This window comes from Calypte anna, chromosome 5A (genome assembly GCF_003957555.1).
Source record: "Calypte anna isolate BGI_N300 chromosome 5A, bCalAnn1_v1.p, whole genome shotgun sequence".
Lineage (NCBI taxonomy): Eukaryota > Metazoa > Chordata > Aves > Apodiformes > Trochilidae > Calypte > Calypte anna.
Window position 1 is genome coordinate 6,554,510 of NC_044251.1, and position 25,713 is coordinate 6,580,222.

General features: G+C 40.0%; 1 protein-coding gene and 1 long non-coding RNA gene across 3 annotated transcripts in view; one reads left to right on the forward strand and one right to left on the reverse strand.

The window, feature by feature from the left end:
• Positions 1–3,531, reverse strand: part of LOC115598467 — a 28,286-nt gene extending 24,755 nt beyond the window's left edge. The window contains exons 1-2 of the long non-coding RNA XR_003987680.1: positions 3,410–3,531; positions 3,022–3,115 (exon numbers count right to left, since the gene is read on the reverse strand). This is a non-coding gene — a long non-coding RNA (uncharacterized LOC115598467). The remainder of the gene's footprint in view (positions 1–3,021; positions 3,116–3,409) is intronic.
• Positions 3,532–3,611: 80 nt separating this feature from the next.
• Positions 3,612–24,141, forward strand: SPI1 (Spi-1 proto-oncogene). 2 transcript variants are annotated; one of them, XM_030452607.1, is made up of 5 exons: positions 3,612–3,952; positions 10,740–10,830; positions 18,482–18,669; positions 22,499–22,655; positions 23,235–24,141. In XM_030452607.1, the coding sequence occupies exons 1-5, from the start codon at positions 3,908–3,910 to the stop codon at positions 23,603–23,605; spliced, it is 852 nt and encodes a 283-aa protein (XP_030308467.1). In that variant the 5' UTR covers positions 3,612–3,907; the 3' UTR covers positions 23,606–24,141. The 2 variants fall into 2 exon arrangements, with proteins under 2 accessions (XP_030308467.1, XP_008496475.1); XM_008498253.2 differs by having other exon boundaries at positions 3,616–3,952; positions 23,289–24,141.
• The last annotated feature ends 1,572 nt before the right edge of the window (positions 24,142–25,713 follow it).

Below are 25,713 nucleotides of genomic sequence, written 5' to 3' on the forward strand. Positions count from 1 at the left end.
AACTGACATCAGATCTTACAGCTATTTGAACAAACCTTAAAGCTGAAACAAGTTTTTCTAAATACAGTAAATAGTAAAATTCAGCTGAGCTGTAAAACAGATCTTGAGGCTGTATCAATTGCCAGAGGGAGATCTTTGCTGAGTTCTGCTTTAGGGACTGTTTAAAAGTTACTAATAAGATGAGAAATTAAGTGCTTTTTGTTTCTGCATGTGATTGCATATCATAATGGTTCCTAAAAAACCCAGGAGGCTTTCTGCATTAGTACTGACTCAAATTACTCCTCTTTCTGCCAGTGAAAATGGTTATCTTCATTCTGATATCAATTAAAATCTTTGCCAACATAATGGAGTTAGTTAAGACTGTGATGTTTTCATGACCTCTCTTTATTTCTCACTGGCAAAAATCCTTGCACAGAGGTCATTCCACAAAACTCAGGAGATCATGAAAGCTGAACTGTCTAAAGCAATTTTGCCACCAACTGCATCAACTCTAGGAGGGGATGCCCAGATAGTGAGGAAAAGTCTTTGTTTAGATGTAGTCATGGCAATAAACCTGTGGGTAGCACAAAGGAACGTTGGTGAGTGACAACTTATCACAGTAGAAAGGGGAGCACATCTTTCAGTGGAGGCTATGAAGGATCCTAAGGTGAGGTTCCACATGAGAAAAAGTGTTAAATTCTTACCAGTCAGTAAGCAGCAGTCATTTTCTGGCTCCTACTGTGCCATTATGGAAAAATGCAACACAGACATCACACCTCATGTTTGCAGGAGATATCGGGATAGGTAACAAAGAATTAAATGCAGGTGATGGGCTCGAGAGCTCCAGATCCCTCGGGTTCCACAGTCAGACCCACAGGCTCCCTTAACAGGACAGACCAACCCATGTTGTCTGAATGGATATTAAATGTTAATGGGTGGTATGCAAGACCCACAAGCCATATTCCATCTAGATAAAACAAGTTAGTTGGAAAACAGGCCTTTGGGAAGGAGAACATACAGGGGAATCTCATGCTTGGAGGTCTTCTCACTGTTTCATGAAAACCCAATAGCAGAATCTAAGTAAATACCTGTTTCTTAGGGTCTGTTTCTTAGCAGCAGAATCAGAAACACCCATTTCTGATTAAAACACTTCAGGGTGAGTGATGTTACATGTGGTTTTAGTACAGCAAAAAATTACCTTCCAAGCACCAGACAAGGTTTGAGGTAACGGGACCTCTCTGTGATGTGGCTGCAAGTTGAAACCCTTTTGCTTTGATAGTTTGTGGTTAGAAATAGCTTGAAGGATAAATGAGTAGAGGTAGGGGAAGAACTGTTTCAAAAAACTGCACACAGTGAGGTGATGCTTGGAGGGAAAATCTCTCAGATTAATATGAATGTTAAATATTTTCAGAAACAATCTTTAAGCTTTCAACTCAGCAGGTTTTCCTCAAGTTGTCCAAATTGCCATCATGGAAAGGAATTTCTACTTCAAAAACCTTTTGGAAGGTCAGACTAGTTCATCCCAGATGCCTCTCAAAATTGGTTCTCAACTGTACAATATTTTGGTTTCTGCACATAAATAAGCTGATAAGATACTGCAAGGTTATGGACCAAAAGCTTGGTCTCTGGTAGGCCTTCCTTTAGGAGTAAGAAGATTCTGTGGCTATAAACATAGGATAAAACACCAACTATGTGCAACAGTGAGGAAGTAATATATGTTGAATTTTAGCAAGATTGTTACTAGTGATGTTCCTGTACAAATATGATTGTGTAAATAAGCATTTTGTTTTGGTTTTAGCATCTCCATTTGTGGAGATACTCTCCTTCCTAGGGAACTTCTGGATTTTCTGCTGGTCCTCAAGCTTTATGGCATATTATTTAGTTCTAACTAATCACACAGAGAATCAATTTCATTATTTATATTGATAATCTTGGTGTGTTTATGATTACTCATAGGGTAAGCACTGTTGACAGTATTGGTAATGTAGCATTCCCTGAGTTCAGTCTGGCAGATGCACAACATCCATCCTTATTAGGTAATTTCCTGTGCTCAGAGACAGTGCAGAAATATCTTCCAGCATGTGAAGCTTCTCTGGCTAAAACACTATATTTTTAAACACATTTTTAAGCTTCCAGTAGGTGCTTAAGTTTAAGCTATCTTTCAGTGCACAATGAATCAGATAGCATATCTCCTTTTTTTCTGTATAGCCTTTTTAATAGACACACAATTTCCACAATTACTTTTATCACTCATTATCAAATTACCCACTTGAAGATTGGTGTATGCTATTGTTCACTCCCTTCTCTGTTTGCACTGAATTTTATCATCAGGACTGTTCTTTGCTTCTCTCCTTTTCCCTCATGTGATTCTGATCACTTCCACCCTCATATCCAAGGGGAGATTTGAGAACCATCTCAAAGACAGAAGCAGCCTGTTTAGCAGCTTGCTTCTCTCTAGGTTGAATAAAATGCTTATGGATTGACTGAAACTGCTGAAATTCAGTTCGGGGTTTCAAGAGTTAATCTCCCTTCATGTTCTTGATCTTATCCCATTTCTAATATGGTTTGCTCACCGAGTTCCTTAGGGTGAGGAATGAGAGGAACTTGTGAGTGGCCTCTGGTTTTACCAGGATATGAGGGAGGAAGTCTGCAGTGGCTGAAATTCCCCCTCACCCATAGACCCAGGTGAGTGGTGAAGGGGCTGCTTTCAAAAGCAGAACCTGTGGCACAGGGGCAAAGATTGAAGGGAAACAACCCAGACAAAGAAACTTCACTTTTCCAAGCCATACAGTAACTAAGTTCAAAGCAAGTAGGCATTTTGCAGAACGAGAGCATTCTCCCCTTGTAGCAAGGCCCCTCCCTATGTCCTGCCCAGTGGCCCACTCAGCCCTTCCCCTGCCAGAACCTCAGAAGGAAGGGCATGTGTTCAGTGCAAGTAAAACACTGGGGTAAAGGCAGGGGAGAACACCAGGTGAGACAAACTAAAGCACAATCTCTAAAAGAAATGTTGACATTTGGCTGGTTAGAACCAAGCCTACTCACTGTTAAGGGCACTCAGGGTCTGAGAGAAGTCGAGTCATTGAACAGGACATGTAATACTTGTTCCTTTTCCTCACTCAATTTCTCCTTGCAGGAACTAGAAGAAAAAATAACAAAAAAACCAAAAATGAGGACCAATTATCTTTCCTTCAATCTCTTGCAAAGTTTATGAATAAAGTCTCAAGACCATTCTGTAGGAATCCAAACCAATCCTTGAAACTGCACAGGCTATTTCCTCTCTGCTGAGTATTGCCACCTAATTCCAACACAGAATTTTTACTAAAGCAAGTGTCTGCCACTGCCCTGTCCTCACAGAAGGTGCCAGGATGTCCTCACTGTGTGCCTGTGATACAGCATCAAGCCAGAGAGCAGACCCATCCTTATGGCTCACCTACAGTGGGAAGCACACAGTCTTCCAGAGAGCACTGCACCCCTGTGCTTGTTTATTGGTGGCAGGCCCAGGCTCTGGGTTGCTGATTATACAGCAAGCACCTGCCCATGGCAGATCTGGCTGGGGGCAGACTTCCTCTTCCTCTGCCCCAGCTCCCTGAAATGAGATTTATGCAAACTGGTGAGAAGCTGTGATGTCAGAGCACACGGAGAGACCCGAGGGCTATCTCCCTTCTACAGACATTTGGTAAAATCAGGAACTTCACGTACAACTCGGGAAGAAGTTCAACCTCAGAACCTGCTAAGACAAACTATGAAAACTTGCTAGGGTCCTTCTCCTGGCCTGAGATCCATCACTGCCAAAGGACTTTACGGAGTCCAAGGATCTTTTTTTCTTTCTTTTTTCTTTTTCTTTTTGTTTCATGTGATTTTTTTTCAAGTCAGTTATCCTGGATGTTTGAAAACTGAACTAAGAAAAATTCACTCAGAAGTTGGCTGAATGTTGCAAGCCTGCAAAATGGAAGGATTTCCCTTCATTCCCCCTGTAAGTATATGGGGTTTAATCCTAACAGGGATCACTTGGCTCAGTAGGAAAAGACAAAGTGAACCAGGTTTTATTAGCTGAGAATATCTCTGGTTAGGGTTGTATTTATAATGCCAGGAAGCTGAGCTTAAGTCAATATCTCAAGTTAGTGACAACATTGTAAGGAATGAGAAATTAATATTTCCTCCCTAAACTTGTATCTGATCTTGATCTCCCCTTGTTTCCACAGACTAAGTCTATGGGGTTTTTGTACAGTATGCATATAGCGAGTCATTAATTTTTTTCCTTCAGTGCCAGATCTGTGAGAAAAGGCCAAGTCCTTCTTCAGGTTGCAATTCTCAATTTTCTCTGACACAGTTTACTTATTTAACTACCTACCAATCTGTGAGAGAAGAGCTGCTGATTTTAGATATTGCAGATTTTAGGACTCTATGCAAGGATGTCATTTTAGTTTCTAACTTGAGCTTCTCTCGAGCTGAATTCTCTCAAATTCACTTGCTATGAACAAGCAGTTGGTGAATGAGGGGAAACACCCCACAGCCCTTACCTGTCTCCTTCAATGTTTTCCTTAAGTTAATTTTTTTTCTTTATGCTTCTGCAGCTGTTTCTATAATGGCTTTAACTCTGAAGCTCTGTTACACTGCTGTAACTTATCGTATGGGGAGCTTGGAAATGACTATTGATGAAGAACAGAATGCCACAAACATGTGGCTCAGAAACAACCCTTTTGGTGGGAAATCTCTAAGCAGAATGGGTGAAAGAAACCCTAACGGGATTTTATTAAGCTTGCAGAAACTGGAGGGATGTCAGATAAGGTGTTATGCTTGGCTTCTATGAGGTACCTCATAGAAGAAAAGAGAAAAGAGAAAGAGCCAAAGCAGATCTAAGAGTCCTTTCAACAAAGCTTCTATCAATTTTTTTTGATAGGCTAAGGACATCTTTCCTTATCTTCAACCCAGAAAGATGGCCCTTGGGATTCCTTTCATGTCTGGTATCCATGCTGACTGAAAAAATAGGTCTTCTTTTTGGGAGACCCTTTATTCCACCAGTTCATCATCAGTGTCCCTAGAATCCCCTATCTACCCATAGGATGAGAAGGTGCTAAAAATCCTTTTTCTTTTCTTAAATATACCAGGTGGTATATGTAAGTATATTTAAGAATATTAAGATTTTTGTATTATATGTTAAGATAAGTACATTAATTTATTTAAATATATATTATGGGAGACCATAATGCATCAGGATGGAAATCTGAAAAGAAACAGAAAATGAAAAAAGTACACAAAGATATCTTAGGGTGTTACTTGTTGGGCTTAAAGAAAATAAAAAAGAAAACCAAACCTTGCCCTCAGCTACCCCAGAAACCCCATTATCTCCAGCATCTCCAATTAAAAAAAAAAAATTCTAATTTTAATTTTCTGTCATTACTCAGAGCCAAGTTTTCTGGACTCTGTATGGAATTCCAATGCATACATTGAAGTGGAGTAAAAATATAACAGTCTTGCCCACCTTCTAATTTGTGTTGCAGTTAGTATTGAGGCTGAACTCTCTACAGATGAATACTACAACAGGCAGTGAAAATACAATAATGTTTTACAGAAGCACCCGACAGGGCAATTTGGTTTCTATTTCTTGTGATTAAATAGTCCAAAAATTAATGATGCTGTGGTTTGTACTTTCAAATTGTTTTAAGTGCCCTTTGAGCACTTCCAGGTTGAGCCCCACAAGGCAGCATTATAAATGCCTGTGCCTCCTGGGGCTTTTTCAGAAGGAAAATGTTGAATGTTCCTCCTGTTTGGAGGCAGGGGTGTCCATGGAGCAGCATTTCCCTCCCCTGCCCTTCCCCTGTCCATTGAGGGTGGGTCAGTAACTGCCTTCCCCTTGACCACAGTAGGAAATGCTTCCCCTCCATTTGGAAAATGCTGCTTAAGTGGTCTAAGGAGTACTGTGCATCCCTCTGAAGATGAGGAATTCTGTGTGGAAAAGTTCTATAAACTGGACTCGTGTCTTCCAGTGCATCACAGAACTGAGCTGTGCTGTTAAGGCAAACACCTTTGCCTAAAGAGGGCCCCAGGCACCTGTAGAATGGAAATAGATTTATATGAGAGATGAAAAGCCCCACAGAAGGCTGCTTCTCCACAGAACTGCATTGCCAGCATGGGCTGGTGAGGCTGGCCCAAGGAGTATTAATGCCAGTATTTTTACTCGTCTTTTAAAAAATTTATGCTGTGATTTTTTTTCCCAAGGAAATAGGTTAATTTTGGCCTTAAAACTGAAGCAGCACATCTTTGGAAACTGTGTAGATTATTTCTGAATCACAAGCCAGCCAATAGTTCTGCCAGGATAAATAATAATTTAAAAGATCAGCATTTAGAGAATTTACAGTAACCTGGAATCATTTGACAAAGTCTTGGTGACTAAGAAGAATTTTCAGATTGCTGTTTAGTTGAGTCCACTGGATCTCTCTTAACCAACGCCAACCAAGCTTTCTCCAAGTAGTTTTGTGGCTTTTTCCTTTATTTTTAGGACAAAGAAGGAAGGCAGAGGCACCTTTTCTTTTATCAAAGTCTGTGACAGATGAAGTATTGTTTGTTGACCTCTTGCTTGAGGTCGGAAAATGGTTTTAGATTGTGTACTGCACCTCATGGCATGTAGGAAAGGAGATATTAACTTCAGACCACAGCTAGGAGTCTCTAACAAAGCCTTCTGTCACTCTTCTCCATGAAAACAATTAATATAACAAATGGCCATTGACATCAGTTAAATATTAAATTGTAACACAAGCCACTCTTTGCTTTTTGTCAGGGGAAACAAAACAGCTTAGTGTCAGGGAATTGCTGTTAGTAAGGTGATGAAATGGGTGTGTGGGTGGGGAGGTTCCAGAGAAGGATGGGGTAACTGGGTAAAGGCTGGTACAAGAGGCAACAGCAGCACATGGTGAAACCTCTTCTAACTAGAAAAACAGTTTTTAATAAAACTTAAATTTAAAAAGAAATATTAAAAACAGATTCTTGGAAGGAGTTTTTCTAATGAACAGAATAAAATACCCCAGCTTTCCATAGGATACAGTTAATCAGAACTGTACTGTGACTGTACTGTCTCCTTGGACCACCCTCTGATTAAGGTTATGATACATAAACTTATAAATATTTAATGTATTATTTACTGTACCCTTGAAGATCAGCCACTTAGACAGAATGTGAATCTCAGTCCTTCATAGGAGAGGACTGGTCTAAGTTGCATGAGTTAACAAAAATACACACATATATATTTTATCAGATGATCAAATGGATCACTGAATAGAAAAATTCAAGGAAGAAAATTGCCACAATCCATGATAAAGATATTTTAAGTCCTGGACTCTCAAAACAGAGTATGTAAAAAAGCAATGGTCTCTGTTAGAGGAGATTGTATTTGAAAGGTTGAGTATCTGCAGCTTGCTCTGCAGTCAGCCAGATCTGTAAGTATTAAGAGAATAAATTCATAAGAGTTTATTTAAAATACTTTCCTTCAGCTCCAGTCATTCAATACACAACTGAATTTGTAAAACTAGCTTTTGAATGGTAGAAATCCTTAATTCTCAGTGCTCAGCTCAAGAGACCATTGCCTGTTACAGTGCATTGGACTGAAATGAGGGAGTTGGGAAAATCTTGGGGAAGAAAAGGCAACAAAGGAACAACACAACTAGGAAAAGTCAAATATTCTTTCCCGTGCCTAAAATATGTACTGTTTATCTACTTTTGGACTGATGCTTGGTCTTCCTGCCAAGCTAGACTTCTGTAAAGATATGAGTGACAGAGCTTTTCTTATAGCAGTGGAAATTCTATACATGGCAAAATATGCCTAGATTGACAGGACACTGATTTTTTCTCTTTTATTTTTAATTTGTTTACTTTTGGCTAAATATTTATCAGAGCTACAAATTTTGAAGCATTTAGATATGGAATTATTTTTTTACTTGAGTCAGTATTTTAGTTGAAAGAAAACAAACATTTTTCTTTCAGAATATGTACACTTATATGACTTTTTTAACCTCCATTTCTACCAACCAGTACAATGGGCATTTTGCATGTGAAAGTTGAGGTCTCTCCTTTCACAGAACATGAATACCATCCTTTCAGTTCTAACAAATTAACAATTATGAAGGCAAAAACTTCATAGATTCTTCAGGTTGACATGAGTTAACAGGAAGCACATATATATGGAAAGGAAATGGAGAAGCAGGATGAATTTATTTGCAAAGATGGTGAAAAGTAGAAATTCCATTCTAGAAGTTGATTCCAGAACTTTATCATGGAGAAGGCAAAAGACAGTAGTACTGTTACTTTTTCTTGCCAGAGATGAGAGTAAAGTGTAGGTCTAGGGAAGGGGGATGAGGAAATGGATATGACCACTCATGGTTGGAGAGCACACAAAGAAAATACGCAGAGAAAAACCAGAAGCAACAGAGAGAACCCATGCTTTACTGTCTCCTCTGACCACCCCTCTGAAAGCCAGAAACCAGGTTATACTTCTCATCAAATCTCTGTCTAGATGAAGGGCAGTTCTACTGGAATCATTCTGATTTAGAAAGGGGAAAATGAACCCATATCCCCTGGAGGCCAGAATGAGAGGAGTTCCTCCAATGCCTGCTATGGATACCATTAATTGAGGATTTGCTCCTTTTTCCTTAGTCTTTCCCTTAGATTATCTTTATTATGGGTTATCATCTTCTCAAGATTTCTCCAAAACAATTATTCAGCAGCACAGATTATCCTAGGAGCTGACAGGCAGACAATGGATTTGCTTCTTAGGCTTTGAATGTTCCATCGATCTGATGTCCAGCCAGTCTGTATTCTGGAAGTCGTGTCAGTCTTACCACTGCACTGTAACACCATGTGCTAATGCAGCTGCTACTAAGGATCCACAAAAATCCGAAGTAATTTCTAAAAGTATTTTTTCTCAAAGTTTGTTTTGTTTTGTTTTTTTTTTTTTGGTGTGTGTGTGTTCTAACATCTTAATCCTCGGAGACTCTGTCTCTCTTTTTCTGGATAAAATTTCTTCAATGTCATCACAGAATTCTCATCCCTAGAAAAGGACAAGCTTTAAATCCCTGCCTTCCAACAGAAATAACTGAAGGAGTTAATTAAAGAGCAGTTTTAAAGAGCTGTGATTCTGTGACTGTGTAAAGAGCAATGGTAGCTGATGCAGTTTTCACCAGAAAAAATAAAATAAAATTTCCTTTTGCTTATCTACCACCTCCATCTGGATTTTAATGGCAGCTTCTGCCTTAGGCTTCATCTTCTCAAGTTGTCTCAAGAAGGAAGAGAAAGAAGCTGGCCTGCATTTCTGGAATGCAGTCACTACAGCCTAAGCTTGCAAAATGCTGGTGTTCCCAAAATGAGGCAGGTTTGTGGAGGGAGATGAGGACTGGGAACACACAAGCATATGATCTATAAACCTATGGACATAAAACCATAAAAACCATGTCCATAAATTTTTTTTTAAATTTTTCATTTTCACTAAAGTTATTTATGCTGGAGTCTTTACAGAACAAAAATGTTTCCATTATTACATACTAGAAAAAATTTCCTTTCAGAACAAAAAGCAAAGTGTTTGAGTTCTACATTGCTGTTGCCACTGTGAGAATTTGTTCAGATTGGAAAAAAATATGGTAATAAACTTAACTGGACAAAAGTTTAGCAAAGCCCAGTGATCTAACTGGAAAAAATTCATAGTGGAAAAAGTTCATTCTGGAAAAAGAACCAAATGTGAAGCAACAAAATTGTGCACAAGTAGTAGTAAACCAGACCACCTTCAGTGAAACAAAGTGAACCTTTAAACACTATTAACATTGGAGTACTAAGCAGGAGGGGAGGAAAAGCACTGGTAAACTCACCCTATGTCACCTGATTTAGGAATACAGAGAGAAACTGTAATTCTACAGCTAAGCAGCCAGTAGGTCACAACTCAATGCCTACCCCACATTTGCCCTTTATTTAACAGCCCTGTGCAGCTGACTTGAACCAGCAAACATTTAGAGTTCATTTTGGAGAAAATAAGAGAGAGAACATGTTTTTGTACCCTCTGTCAATGGCATTACCCTCCTACAAACAGCCACCATCTGAGTTATGTGATGATTTGGAGTAGCTTGTAAGGGTACATGATAGCAACCTAAATCACAGGAAAGGTAGGATGAAGGAAGGAAACTTGGAATAAGAAGATAGAAATTAGATCTGCAGCTCTGAAGATCTAAAAGACATTTCAGCTGTGCCTAAAATGATACATGAAATGAACTATGAAGGACTGTCTTTTACCTCCTCCATGATAAAGTTCTGGAATGAACAGCCACCACTTAGTGAGACCTCCTAGGAACACTCAGAATAACGTGCTTAGGCAAGACAAGTTTCTGCTTTCTCTTCTCTGAACAGGAGGAGAAATAATAATAAATGTCTGTCAGCACCAAAGAAAAGGTTTCCCAGCTGGTCCTGGGCTTGGGCCTGATGCCCAAGACAGCTCTCTAAGTAGTATCCACAAGAAGCTGGAGGGCAGGATATCAAGAACTTGTGTAACAGCACAGGACAAAAGTTCTGCTACACAGACTGGGTCTAAGGAGATGGATTATTTTTTTTGAAAACCAGTGTTTGGTGTCAAGCATTTTATTCCTGCTGATTCAACAAGAACTTGAGGGCTCCCCCCTCTTTTCCTAAGCAATATAAAGAGTGTTAGCATCTCCATTAACTACATGAATAATTTTGGAGGGATTTGTGTAAGCTTTCAGTTCTAAAAATTCCTCTTCTCTTTGCAGCCCTCTGAAGAGCTGGTACCCTATGAGTCAGACCTCTACCGACAGCCCCATGACTATTACCAATATCTCAACAGTGATGGAGAGAGTCATGGTAAGTTAAAAACTGTCTTCTTGGAGCATAAAGTCTCATGGGGTAGCACAGGAATTTAGGACATTCAGGAAAAAAGCAAGCATGTTGCTGTGATCTGTAATGCAGATGAAAGCAGAAGCCAACAGTCTTTTATTCTGCTTAGTGGCACTGCTCCAACCCAGCAACTGCAACAGAGTTTCACTGAAAGAGAATTTTAGAAAGCACTGAATGATGCAAGGAGCTTTGAGGACATTCAGTGTGGTGTCAGAAAGGTGGGACCTCATGGTCTCAATCTTTCATTATCTTCAGTGTGTTTTTACTTTTCTCTGCAGATCAAAAGCACTCTGCTTGTTTCAGAACTCTGGGAGGCCATGGATGTGCAATATTGCATTTCTCTTCATGTGTTCCCATCTCCAGTTCCTCTTTGACTTAGGTCCAAGATACTCTCTTTGTGCCTTCATTTTGGTTACATTTCTTTGGTTATTTGGCCTTTTTCAACTCCATACATTTCTCTCTTTCTTTTGATCTCTTTTGCATGCTGCCACACCTAGCTTTAACTTTTACTCTTCCTCCAGTACCCCCAAGTACTTCCTCTCTCTAAATCAATGCAAAACTTCCTTGTAGCTGTTTGTACATAAACCTATTGTAGCTCCATATAAAGTTCTGTATGATTATTTATTGCTTCAACTCATGAATGTGACTTCACATTGTCTTTATATTTTTCATTGTCTTTATATTTTTTCATGTCATCTGGGCACTGGACTCTAAACCAATGCAGAGGGGAGAGCTTTGTGCTGTGGGTTTTCTCCTCTGCAATACAATGGTCCAGCAACACCACCCTGGAAATCTCAGAGTCAATATTGACTCAGGAAGGAAAAGCACCGTTCTACAGTATCACTCATGTCAGTCCCTTCAGACCCTGGAGTTTCCCTAAAAGACTCCCCCTAATTCAGCAAACAGACCCATCACTGCTCAATTTAAGGCCCCAAGCTTGGCAAGATAGCACTGCTTTGGCTGTGACAGCAGAAGCTACCTTAAGGGACAGAGAGCTACAGAACAGGATTGTTCTGGGTATTTAACTGAAAAAGATTCCTCCCTAAATTTGTTCAAGAAACTCCGACGATACTCTTAACACCTGGAGACTTAATTAAGTTTTTAGAAATGATCTCATGGCATCTGTCAAGTCCCATTAATCAAACCCAGCAAATTCCACATGGAAATTCAGGGTTTTTACATTATAACCTGGACCTGTTTACACACCCATCAAATGAGGATAACATTTATTATCTCAAAAGGCAATTGTGACAATTAAACAATAAATATGAAAATGCCATGTGAAAAAAAAAGCACTGGGAAATCACTTTTCTGCCATTAAATCTAGGCTACCTCAAGCAACAACATCCCTTTATCTTTCATAATCTTATCATCCCATCTGGTTTACTGCCCTTTTTTCTGTTGGAAGGCTGTTCCTAAGCTACACTGCTCAAACCATGAACACGTTTTTACTCACCGTAACATTCACAACAAAACCTTGTATATTACCTTGTGGGTTATGACCTAAGTAAGTACCTAAACTTCCACTTTATAGAGAAGTTTGGCTCTTCCTAAACTTGCATTGCACTTGTCCTAAAGGCCCAAAAGACATTTTTCAATATTTTAACTCCCACAGTAAGTGTTTATGGCAATCCCAGCCTGCAGGCTTCAATCAAATTTTGATTTATAAAAGCACTTGGGATGTAGCTGATTGTGTCTAAGTATCCACCATCCCCTCTATTTTTATGAAGTGCTCACAGTCCCAAAGAGCAATGAACAACCAAAGAGGACTAAAAAGCACAAGCTAACGCATTTTCCCTCTTTCCTGTCAGCACTGACAAACCCAAGTTTGGCTTTCATTTTGCTAGTAAGTTCATAATTAGTAGTAGGTTATGAGAATAGCCATTCAGAAGAGCAGGAAAGCACTGTCAGAAACTACTTTTAGAAATACATACTGTGTTCAGAACAACGTGGATGAAAGCACAGTAATTGAAAAATGGAGAAAATAATAAGTGACAGCAGTGAAGTGAAAGCTTAGACCACGGTTAAATAGGAAAAAGGAAGAAATTACTGGGAGAGAACTGTGAGAAAGGAATGAGTTCAGCTTGGGGTACAGGGAAATCACTGGCAAGACATTAAAAATAATTTGTAGGTCTACTACAGAAATAAAAGTAAAGCCAATGAATAAAGAGGTGCTACAAGACAGACTGATACTTGTCTGAGACTTTGCTGGTAAGAGCCTGCTAAGGAAAGAAAAGGTCCTGCTCAAGCACCAGGCTACTCTCACTGCTAGCAAATTAATGTTGTGAAAGGGAGATGGAAATACCTTAATCTTTAAACCTGTGTTAAATGCATTACTTTAACATTTTTTTTTCCTTTTCTAGAACATAATGTTGAAGGCAGCCTTTGCACCATATTTACATTAGTAAGTTGTGAATTACACAAGAGTGTGTCACTAATTTAACATGCAGAATATCGTTGCCAACAAGTGAACACTAAATTTAACAAGTAAAACCAAAACATAAAGATATCCACCTGTTCATCACAACAGGCATTATATGAATTTTGTATCCTGTAGTTTATCTATTTAGTAAACACTGTAATAAACACACAGACACAGTCATTTAGGACAGAAACTACTGAAATGGTAGCTATTAGTCCATCACCCTGCTCTAAGCCTGTGTGCCAGTAAGTCTGCAAATGTACCACAGCATATTTTGTAACACTAATGCAATCTTAGTAATTACAAAATTCCACTGCAGCTTTGTTTCTAAGCTATTACTAAACATTACTTTAGTTAAAATCACTTTTCATATGAAGCTGAATGTTGACCCTGGATCACTTTGTTGCTAGCTTGTAGGAACTAGATTTCAGTACTAGATTCATGATCTGGGGTTTTATTTTCATCCCACCTCCTGAAAAAATATGATAACTTAATAATCTCAGCTTCAGTTTGTTTTAGGATTTTAGCCCACACAGAACTGGAGGAAAGTCCAAACATGTGAACCTTTGTACTACATGCCATACAGAAAATAGAAAGAACTCCAAACTTCATTTTAAAAACCCCTCACTTCAAAGTCATCCTCATGATTTGCTGGGGTGTGACTTGCAGATTTTCAAACATTAGGTTTATTAAAACTCTGAAGTGTGTAAAGTGAGAGCTGCTGAAATCCTACTGCCATTACAGATAAGGCTGTGGCACTGCCTGGGAGCAGAGCATTTCACTCAAAAGGAAGTTCTGCAGGGAATCAAGTTTCATTTTTCACTGTCCTTCCATATTTTTCTCATTTCCTCCATGGGTTTTTTCTTGGCTTGTTTTTTCAGATGAGCAAAGCACAGTGGGAACTTCCATGCCATGCAGTGTGGCACTGTGTAAGAAACCCTCTCCTAGTTCAGAATGAGTTGGAAACTCTGTACATCCCTGAGCAGAACCAGAGACACCAGCTCAGGCCCAGCAGCCCAGCCATGTCCCCTCAGTCATCTCCTCAGGGTGGGCAGAGCTGCCAGGGTTCTGCTCCAGGGGCAGTTAAAGTGCTATCATCACTATTAGCCTTGCACATTAAGCACTTTTAATGTTTATTTAATGACATTAAAAGCTGGGAAGATACTGGAGAACTGACTAAATAATGAATTGAAACAGATAGTTCCTTTTAACTCCACTGATACTGCTAGGGTAGAGATACATTTTTCCCTGTTTCTTAGGTTTGTTTTTTTTTTCGAGATGTGAGAATGATGACTGCAGCAGCTTGAAGTCTCTTTGTTCAGCTCAGAGTTTTTTATTGGGTTCTTTATTAAAACTAATTGCAACACCAAAGAAGTCTATGAGAAAGGTAAGAAGATAATTGAAATCCTTCTAGAGGCTGGCTTTGCTATTAAAAGGAGCAAGGTCAAGGGACCTGCACAAGAGATACAGTTTCTGGGAGTTAAGTGGCATAAACACCCAATAGTGACTGGTCCAGATGCTCCATGCATCCTTGGCATAGATTACCTCAAGGGAGGTGATTTCGAGGACCCGAAAGGGTACCGGTGATCCTTTGGTACTGCAGCTATTAAGACTGAGAATGCAGAATGGCTGCATGCTTTGTTTGGCCTTTCAGATAAATCCATGCATGGTTCGACACTGTGGGATGCTGGTGTAGCCAGTTACTCCAGAATAAATACTTCCCTATAGCCTATTTCAGATTCTAACTGCTGGTTCCAGCATTATTTATCTATGAAAGAAGGAGCAAAGCAAGGTGTGCTGGGCAGCAGGTGACTGAGAGAGTCCAGTTTTGTCTTCCCACTGGGGGAGTGGATGGGGAGCCAGGAAGGATGCTCAGGCAGTGCCTCTGGATCTGCTGCTGCTTGCCAAGGGGCTGACATTCCCTCTGCCACGGGAAGCAGTGCAGAGTTCATGACTGTCCTTCCTCTAACCTTTCACTAGATACAAGACCAAAACAAACACCACCTCTGGGTCTCTATAAGAGAGAATTTTTTTCACATCCTCTTTCACTTCACATGAAATTTCTCATAATGACTCCATTGTGTAGCTGTACTTTGGCTTTAAGATATTTTGCTTTGCCCAAAGAACAGACACTTTCCATTTCTACAATTTTTCTCTCCTTTGTTTTTTCTTCTTTCCATCTTTTTTTAGAAAATAACAGGATTTCTATGTGTTACTGACTTACACTTAAAAAGAGCAAGAAAGTGAACATATACCATTAGCTCTAGTAACTGCAGAAAGCAGTATTTACATTTTTTAATATTTTCAAATGCAGTAACTTAGCCAGGATGGTTAACTGCAGGAGGGCTTGTGGAAATATAATTCAGTATTTCTCTTTTAGTGTAACTAAATATTCTCTTTTCTAAGGATCACAATGAAATTATACATAATTTAGAAAGAAATATTTGTACATAATGCAGGAATATTTGTACATAAATTTGTACTGAAATAATTTCTGATATAGATTAATTTTGTGGTTACTGTAAGTCCCTGAATGACACACTATTACTATAATGCTAATATTTAGTATTTTACAGCAGTATAAAGAGGAAATTCCATTTAAAAAGAATTAAGTAATTACTAGGTTGATAATTACATAGTGAATAACGTGCATATGTATAAATAGTGTTCCATAGGTTTATTTATTTGCCAAGAAAGAGCTTAAAGGAACAGTTCTGGAAGCAGCAGCTACCTTGTCACAGGTTCCAAAAAGCTAAGGGTTATCTTGAACTATAAAAACATGACTGCTGATAAAAAAATATTTAAGCAGATTCCAAAGCAGGCACAGAGACTCATGGCTGCACGTCCTGCAAATGCACTTTGTGCTCTCTTGACCACCACAGATGGACATTAACAGCCTCAGAGACTTCTCCTTGGGCTTCATCATCCTCACTCAAGCACTGACCTCATGTGCTGCAGTAGATGCTCAAGGGGTCTTTGGGAATACACATTTCCATCTGCACAAAGAGCTGAGCCAAATCTTCCCAAGGAATAAGAGCAGAGATCACTCCTGCAGTGTATTCTCAGCAGGGCTGTTCACAGTATCCGAAGCTTCAATGGTTGGCTTCACTTGGAGAAATCTGCAGTAATTTAACCCAGGAAAAACATGAGGTAGTGTGGCTCAGTCTTCCAACTAAACAAAAATGTTTCAGATTGAAAGTGCCCAAAGCCTCCTACCAGGAAACAGCCTTAGCTGACACCTGGGTTCAGACTCACACACGCTGCTGTGGATGTAAAATCACCTGAGTTCTTTTCATCAATAAAAAACCCCACGCTTTTCCCAAAGAGAACTATTCTTTTCTTTATCATTACAACATGAAGAAGTGCTACTGTGTATTGTAATTGTAACTTTGGGCTATAAAATCCATCCACAGTGCCATACAACAAAGCAAAGGAATTACAGATCGATGCAAGCAGCTCCCTGGGTGCTTTTCTAAGCTCCTTTCCATCCCTTTCACATGCAGTGGCATGGTTTATCCATGAATCAGAAAAGCAGGAAGGTCAAAGAAGTAAGAACTGGTGTGGTAAATGGCCTGGTAGACCCCCCAGATATTTTTCTACAGGCCTGAGCCATAAAGGCAACAAAAAAAGAGTTTGCAACTTTTCAGGTACAGCTGTGTTTGGTATAAACACCTCACCGAGGTCCCTCTAAAGGAAACCACATTCAAAGTCCAGGATTTCAAATCCTCAGTGTGATTAGACTTAATTGTTTGAAACATAAGTGGGAAAGGATGAGGAGACAGAAGTGGAGAGAGTGAATGAAAGTGGCATTTAAGAAAATATATTCATAGCATATTAGTATCCAGATAACATCATACACAAAAACATCATACTGCAAAATTAAACAATTGCTCCTCTCTAAATTCAGGACAACCCCACTTGGAGCAGTGTGTTCAGTTCTGCACAGCACAGCACATTGGAAGGATGTCAGCAGCTGGGAAGGAGCTTGGAGAAGTGTAGGGTATCATTAGGGGGTTTCCTGACTTTTATGGAAAGAGTGAGAGCTAAATACCTGCAGCTGAGTTATGTGATGATTTGGAGTAGCTTGTAAAGGTCCATGATAGCAACCTGAAAACACAGGAAAGGTAGGATGAGGGAAGGAAACTTGGAATAATAAGATATAAATTAGAACTGCTGCACTAAATATCTAAAAGACACTTCAGCTGTGCCTAAAATGACACATGAAATGTTGAACTATGGAGGACTGGTTCCTAGCTCAGTCAGAGCAGATGTTGTAATGGTGACTTTGATTTAAAAAAAACAGAGTGCACACAAATATATGTAATTAAGCATGCAGCTATTGTGTGTAAATGAGGAATAAGATTTGTAATGCTTCATATGTCTTCTAACAAATGTTAAATTTTGAGCAGCAAATACAAAATTCTCAACATTTTGGAGGTTTATAGAGAACTAAAAAAAACATACAAAACTGTGAGAGATATGGTATTTAATTTCAAAAGCAAATGAATCAGGAAACAGGCTATTGGTTATCAGCATATTTTTTTGTGCTTTTGAAAAAAAATCTAAATTATCACAGAAAATTCAAAAATACTAAAGAGATAAAAAAGTAGAGAGTCTGCACCATAATTTAGCCACACTGTAAACACTGCTGCAACAGTTTATCCTCTTTTATTCTCCAGTATTGCTACTGAAAAATGTATGAAACCAAATACTATTACATGCTGCAGCATTCTGAAAATTCTGCTATCAGAGTAAAAAGAAAAGTGAAGATAATTACAGAATAATCTGTAGATTTTCTGTCTCCTCATTTTCATGCCATGAGGAGGAGTGTAACGAAAAATGCCAATATGTAAATCAGTAGAATCTCCTGCCTCAAGAATTAAAATTAAAAATTGCTATGGCCTCCTCTTGAGAAAGGCACCAGCATTAATGTCTTTCAGATCTTGTGCTAAATCATCACTGAAATCCATCTCTCCAAGAGTATTCTAATTAAAGTGGCCTAAGTAATACTTCTGATCAACAGGCATTTATGAGATTAGGAAAAGACACTTTGCAGGGATCTGTGCAGTGCCAAAGACAGAGAAGTTAACAGGGCTGGTGTGAGAGGGCAGAAGAGGAGTAAGAACCAAAAAAGCCAAATAAGTGCCATGCTTTGTCATCTTGTCACAACAGACAATTTGCTTCTGCTTCCTTTAGATCATTACTGGGAATATCATCCCCACCACATGCATGGTGACTTTGAGACCTTTGGAGACAACCACTTGACAGAACTGCAGAGTGTGCAGCCACCCCAGCTGCAGCAGCTGTACAGGCACATGGAGATTGAGCAGATGCATGTCCTGGACTCTGCAATCCCAACCACACACATCGGACTCAACCATCAGGTACGGTCACCAGCCCTGCCTCACAACCCAGGTGATAAGGGAAAGGAAAATAATGCATGAAGGAATGAATGCTCTCACGTGGAAGAGATTGCTGACGTTAATTACACTTGGTCTTACTGCACAAGCACTCAGTGTAATGCTCTTCATTCTCAGGGCAAAGCATTGTTTTGTGGAGGTTTTTGGAATTTCAAAATTTTGCTTAGTTTGGAATGAAGATCAACTCCTTTGAAATTCTGCAGAGGAACTGAACATGAGCAGATATGCATTGTCATAGCAAGAGTACCCATCACTACTGGGAGGCATTCTGAGCAACAAATACGAAAGAGTTAAACAATTCCAAGCAACCCTGATAATTTTATATGACCTGTACAAGAAAAGTGTATAACAACAAGTCAATGTTAATTTTACCGCAGTGAATCAGGCTGAGGAAAACTATTTGATTTTTATCTGGGATCAAATAAGTCATGAGCCAAACCACACTGTCTTGTCTCTGCTAGATTGTATATGAAGCTAGTCATAGAATCATAGAATTGAATCATTGACTGGTTTGAGTTGGAAAGGACCTTAAAGATCATTTAGTTCCAACCCTCCCACCAGCCCAGGTTGTTCCAAGCTCCATCCAACCTGGTGTTGAACACTGCCATGGAGGGGGCATCCACAGCTTCCCTGAGCAACCTGTGCCAGTGTCTCACCAATCCCCATCTCTCTGTAAGGACAGACATTCCTTTGTGCATTTACTGCACACCAAAGTGCCAGTGAATTTTCACTAAAGCTGAAATTATAAGGGTTTCCTCCATCATACTGTAAAAATACCAACCAAAAGGTGAGTGTGGAGATCACTTTTATCTAATGATCCTACAAGAACATTTCCAAAGTCATTACTGGGAGCTAAGGAGTTTCCCAAGGCAAGGCAAGCTACACACAATGTGTGGAATACAAGACAGAATAGGACTGAAGTCAGGGAAAAAAAGTGCTTGTTGTGATGACAGTGCTTCATATAATGAAGCCATTGCTGAAGTTTTATGAGAGAAACTACATACATGGATTGTCCTTTGGGGTTTCTTTGCTCAGAGCAAACTGAAATTGTAGACAAATACTGTATTAATCAAAACCAAAGAGGGAAGAATACAGAATGAATAATTTAACTGTGTCAACAGGAAACTGACTGCAAGCCATCAAACTTCTCACCTACTACTCAGAAAAAAGAATCAGGAATAGAGTATAAAATGTAGATGCAAACAAAGATTTAGGAACAGAAAGTTACAAATATAAAGAATGCTTTATGGAACAGCAGTCTGTGGGAAGCTTCAAGTTGTTTCAGTTGCTCACTGCAACTGCTAATACACAATGCTGCCTCCAGCTGCTGCCTCCAACCAGAGGCAAAGAAGAAATATTAGCCCCTCATGGATGCCTCCTGAAGTCCCATCAGAAAACAAGAGAGGCTGCTTCTGCCTATCCTGCTTCGTTCTCCTCAGTTATCATCTGTCATTTCAGGGCAAAAAGCAGAGAATTAATTCTGTTGCAACTTCTGGTAAAGAGCACTGTGCTCTCCATACCAAGGTGCAGAAGATATTAGCTTGGCTTTTTAACTTAACCCACAGTACCTCAGGCAAGCATGTACTTGGCATGCTCTGAGGCTCAGGCTCTGGTGTGTCTCAGCCACAGTCCTAGCCAACATGTACTATTATTGAGGTCATTTTCAAAGGAACAGAAGAGGGAAGCAACCTGCAATCCTCCACTGAATTTGCCAGTTATAGCAGTACCCATGCTTGTCATGCACTATCAGAGCTGCAGTCTGCAAATAAAGGAAGAACATGCAAAGATATTTCTCTAATAATTATCTGCTGATGCCACATTATTTTATGAAATCAAATTTGAGGCTCAAACTTCTCTTGGACAGAACTTCTTTTGCACGTTTTGTTAGCCTGCCAACAGCTGGTCTCACAAATAATAAATTAAGAAAAGAACAGTCGTTCTGAAGGAAGGATGAAAGAAAAGGTTGGAAAAATGTGAAGAGCTTTAGAAAGAGGAAAACTGCTAATGGATACCCTCAGGCAACACTGGGAGCAGCTGGCAGTTTCTTGAGCTTTCTCTCTCCAGAACTGTACCAGTAACCTGGCTCTTTCAAACACACTAGCCTTGGACTTTGTGTAACATAACTGTGCTACAGTATTTATTGACCTATGCTGAGTTTCAGGTGCAAAGTGAGAGTAAGCAAAAACACAGAGGACGGGAAAAGGGGACAGCGTGGGGGTGTTGGGGCTCCCTTTGCTCGTGAGCCTCCTCCCACCATCCCACTCATCTCCAGAGGAAGATGCTTTCCAGCTGCTTTCCAGGTTTTCACCACCTGTTTCTCTGCAGGGTCACCAGTCTCTCCCGTGCAAGACACTGTCCCTCCTCCTCACTCCCCTTCCCCCATGGCACTGTCTCTCCCTTCCTTCCCACCCGTGAGGCCGCAGCTTTCATAACTGTAAGAAGCTGAAGGTGACTCTGTGGTGAGGTCTGAAGTTTCTCTCTGGGGGACCTGGCAGGAAGCTTACACACACTCTTACCCAATCCTGGCCTTCCTGCCAGCTCGGCTCCAGCCAATCTGCCCTCTCATCAACCGCCAGCTGCTGCCCCCCAAAACCAGCCCTTGGCACACTCCTGATTGGGACATTCTAAGCTGGTGCAAAACTCATATGAAAAGCACCAAGTGAACACCCACACCCTGCCCTGGTGCCCAGAGTCCCCTGGGAAAGGGAATCAGGCTCAAAATGTTCTTTCTGGGTGGAGGGAAGGAAGAGCAGCTCAAAAGCAGCTCACCTTCCAGGACTAGGCATCTGTCCCATTCCATCAGAACCCCACTCTGTATGTAGCTGGGATGCTAGTTTTGGGGGGTTCTTTGATGTAGGAGCTGGGTTCTTACTCCCTGCCCCTCAGACTGATCTGTTTCTCATTCTGAAATAAGAGGCTGCAATTATTCATGGCAACTGGGCATGATCCCTAACAGCTCAAGCTGCAACCAAGAATCTACAGAGCTGAGTTATATTCCACACTGCTCTTGACAAGACCTCTATATAAGGGCAAAAGAATTTATAACAAAAACTGGCTTGCTGGATTTGCAGATAAGAAATCCCCATTAATGGGGAATTTTCAGGCAGCCACTTAGGAAAAGAGAATGTGAGGCAGTCTGATGTGTCCTGCATCTCAGTGCTAAGGCTATTCCCCTTCTCACAGGGGAAATTCAGAACAGGAAGCTGCCAGACTCAAATAACTGTCTCCAGAGGTGGATGCAGTCCTTTAGGAACTCAGTGCCTCCAGAAGGTCCTGTGCCTGAGAAAGGCAGAGTACAACAAAGCCAAAGCCAGTCAAAGCAGTCATGCTAGGGCAGAACTCTTCAATTCTTTCAAATCTAAGAGTTCCAGAAAGTGTATGTTAGAAAAATGTTGTTCTCAAAAGCAGTTTTACACCAGGGATAGACAACAGGGATCAGAAACTCACCAGGAAGAATGGTAGAGTGGGCAGGGATGGGGAAGGAAGGGTGGTATCACTTGCAGAGGATGTAATATATAGGAAAGTTCTGACTGTGATAACCTCATACCCCCTTCCCTCTTGTAAAGATGGGTATTTGTATGTGTCCAGGTGTTGACTGTGAGCTTAAAGTGTTTTTTAACTTCATAGTTTTTACTACAAATGTCAACAACACAGCCACTCAGGAAGGCACTCAGCAATCTCATGTACCTCTTACTCTCTCTCCCCTTTGTAACTCTCTCCATGACATTTTCTTTTCTAACCTCAATACCCCACTATCATCACCTCCTCCCTCTACTCCTCTTCTCTCTCACAGGTATCCTATTTGCCCCGGATGTGCCTCCAGTACTCCTCTCCACCACAGCCCAGTTCTGATGAGGAAGACATGGAGAGGCAGAGCCCCCCATTGGAGGTATCAGATGGGGAGACTGATGGTGTGGACCCTGGGCCTGGAATTATGCATGGAGAAACAGGTCAGTGAAGACAGAGGGAGTTTGTTAAACTGTGTGCTGAGCAGATGTTAAATTCCCATCAGGATAACAAATAAAACTGTAGAAAAGATGTGCTTGTATTTTATCCCACTGCCAAAGCTTCATTTTCCCTGACTTCTTGTACTCTCCCATCCCCTGAATCTTTTATGACTATCACAAACTTCATTTCTCCACATATTCCCACTTTCTCCTTCTGCCTTCCTGAATGTAAATGGCTTTTGCCTTTTCAACTCCCATTTCCGTTAACAGATGGGAAAACCAAGGAAAGGAGATAAAGTAACTGATTTTGAAAAATATTTAGCTCTGTTTGCTCAGTACCTGAAAGTCATGTTCTGCATAGCCTGCCCAGATTAGCTTCAGATTAGTTTCAAATTAGCAGTGTTTTCCAGTTAGCTTTAAATTAGCCAATTAACTTCAAACCAAGTGTTTGGTCTTTGGAATTCCTTCCTGGTATCTCAATCCACATGATGTCCTCACGCTGTCTATTGCTATAAATGTTACAAACTGAAGAAGTTTGGCTTGAACAGTTAGATGAATGATATGATTCTGCTGATTCCCCAGGAACTACACACTTTTACCAATGCTCCACTGCCTTTCACCCTGACTCTCACACAGGCAGCAAGAAAAAGATCCGTCTGTATCAGTTCCTTCTGGACCTGCTTCGCAGTGGAGACATGAAGGACAGCATCTGGTGGGTGGACAAGGAAAAAGGAACTTTCCAGTTCTCCTCCAAGCACAAAGAAGCACTGGCACATCGCTGGGGCATCCAGAAAGGCAACCGCAAGAAAATGACCTACCAGAAGATGGCCCGGGCCTTGAGAAACTATGGCAAGACAGGGGAGGTCAAGAAAGTCAAGAAGAAGCTGACCTACCAGTTTAGTGGAGAGGTGATGGGAAGGGGGGTCTCTGATAGGAAGCCTTATCCTCACTGAGGCTGTGGGACCCTAAGCAAGAAAATATTAGGACCTCCTGGCTGGATACCAGCAGAGGAGATGGACACATCTTTCCCTTTGCTTCCTGTGCCCCCTTCTCTGCCTTTAAAGGGCTTTACCATCAGATGTTTCTGGTACGAATTCCCTTCTTCAGCATCTGAGAATCCTAAACGTGACAGAATTCTTTGCTTCCACCCTACAAGTTGGACAGAGTTGGGAAATTTAAACAGTGTACAAATATATTATTGTCAGGAGAGATTTTTTTTTTTTTTTTTTGATTGTACCGTAACTCAAGAATACAGATGATGAAGTTTTGCCTCCAAAGGTGGTGCTGTGTCCTTCACAGTGACACTGCAGTAGCTTACAGCTTTCAAACTAGCATTAATACAGGCTCTGCCGCAGCTCTCAGAGCTAGAGAGAAGTTTGCAGATCTTGGAATGATACTCGTTCTTTTAAATAGTAATAACATGTACATATTTAATAAAATTTGATATCATAAGGTTCTGGTGTTTGCATAATAAATGATTACTTCACAAGCAAATCTCATGTGCGTTCCATTATGAAGACACAGCCCATGTGTGGTTCCCTGAACAAAGCAGACATTGGGTTCTAGGGCTTTGTCCACCTGTCCCTGCTTTTGAATTTATTTAACAACATCATCAATGGTGTAAAACTAAGCAACAGATAATAGCTGAGACACATTGCTGTGAAAGAGACTACAGCACTGAAGTCAGTTTTGAAATACATGTGTATATCTCTCAGTACTTTTTCTTGTGTAAGTGAAGCCCTGCCAGTTGAATAATTTCACTTTATACAAAGTTTTTAAAGCATTTATACCTCTGTCCAGCCTAGAACATAACAATTAACCACGATCCTCTGTGGTTTCACTGATTTTCCTTCTCCTGCTCTTTCCTCTTTGCTTACTTCCACACTGATATCTTGATTTTAGCCTATAACCCATTCTAGGAAATAAGTTGCATTTACTCATCTTTTCAGGATTCCAGTACAAACAAGTTTCAAGCTTTTAAGGGTGGATTTTAGTCACTACTGTAAAACAATTAATAGTAACTAATAACTGCACTGTATGGATCACACTCAAAATGCAAAATAAAAGATAACTGAACTGCATAAAGTTACCCCGTACATCTAAACACAGAGAAGAAAACCAAACTCAACCAACACTAAGATAATTAATATTTCAACTTTAACATTATTTAACATGTCTCAACTCAAGCACTCAGAAATCAGAAAATGTCATCAGGACTCTTCCAAAAAAATGAGCGAGGTCTAGAATGGTGAGAAGGGTTTTGTTTAACAATACTAAAATTTAGTAGAACATGCCAAATATGACAATTTGGATGTTGTAACTAAGTAGTAACAAACTTAAAGCTTTTTGGAGTTGCTTGCTCCTCACTGGAAGTGCAATTATTATTTCTATTACTTCACTTACAGAGATATCTGAAAGTTATGAGCTTCTCACAGACCTAAGGACCTAAGTTCTCAAACTTGCATCTGAACACAGTTTTATCTACACTGACAGTCACACCATGGAAGTGAAAGCCCTGCTGACACAAGTGTCTCCTTGGAGCCAAACAGAAAGAAGCTCCTGCTTAAAAAAAAAAAAAAAAAATCATAATGTAGTACTTGCCAATTGTTCCTCCCAGTTCACAAACACAAAAAGTTTATCAGATAATGCCAGAATTCAACTGATAGTAAAATGTGGGTGAAGGATTCAGAACTTTCTCTTTCCAAGGCAAGAATACACATGATCCTTAAAGAACAGTAACTAAAAGTTGGGTTGCAAGATTTTCACATGACTGAGAGGTCATTTCTATTTATTACTTACTGTTCTTTAAGGATCATGTGTATTCTCCTAGTCAAATATTTTTAATTCAGTTAGGGTTAGGATATGTCAAAGTTACATAAGTTAAGAAGATACTATGCTTCTAAACTTGTACTGAAGAATTTTCTTCCTATAGGGCACAATTTGGTAATTAAATCAGACTGCAAGTGCACTGCAATTGTAGGATGGAAGCTGAAGACACTGGAGGTAGCTCTTGGAAGACAACACTCAACACTGACATAATTAGGATTTCTTCAGTGCTGAG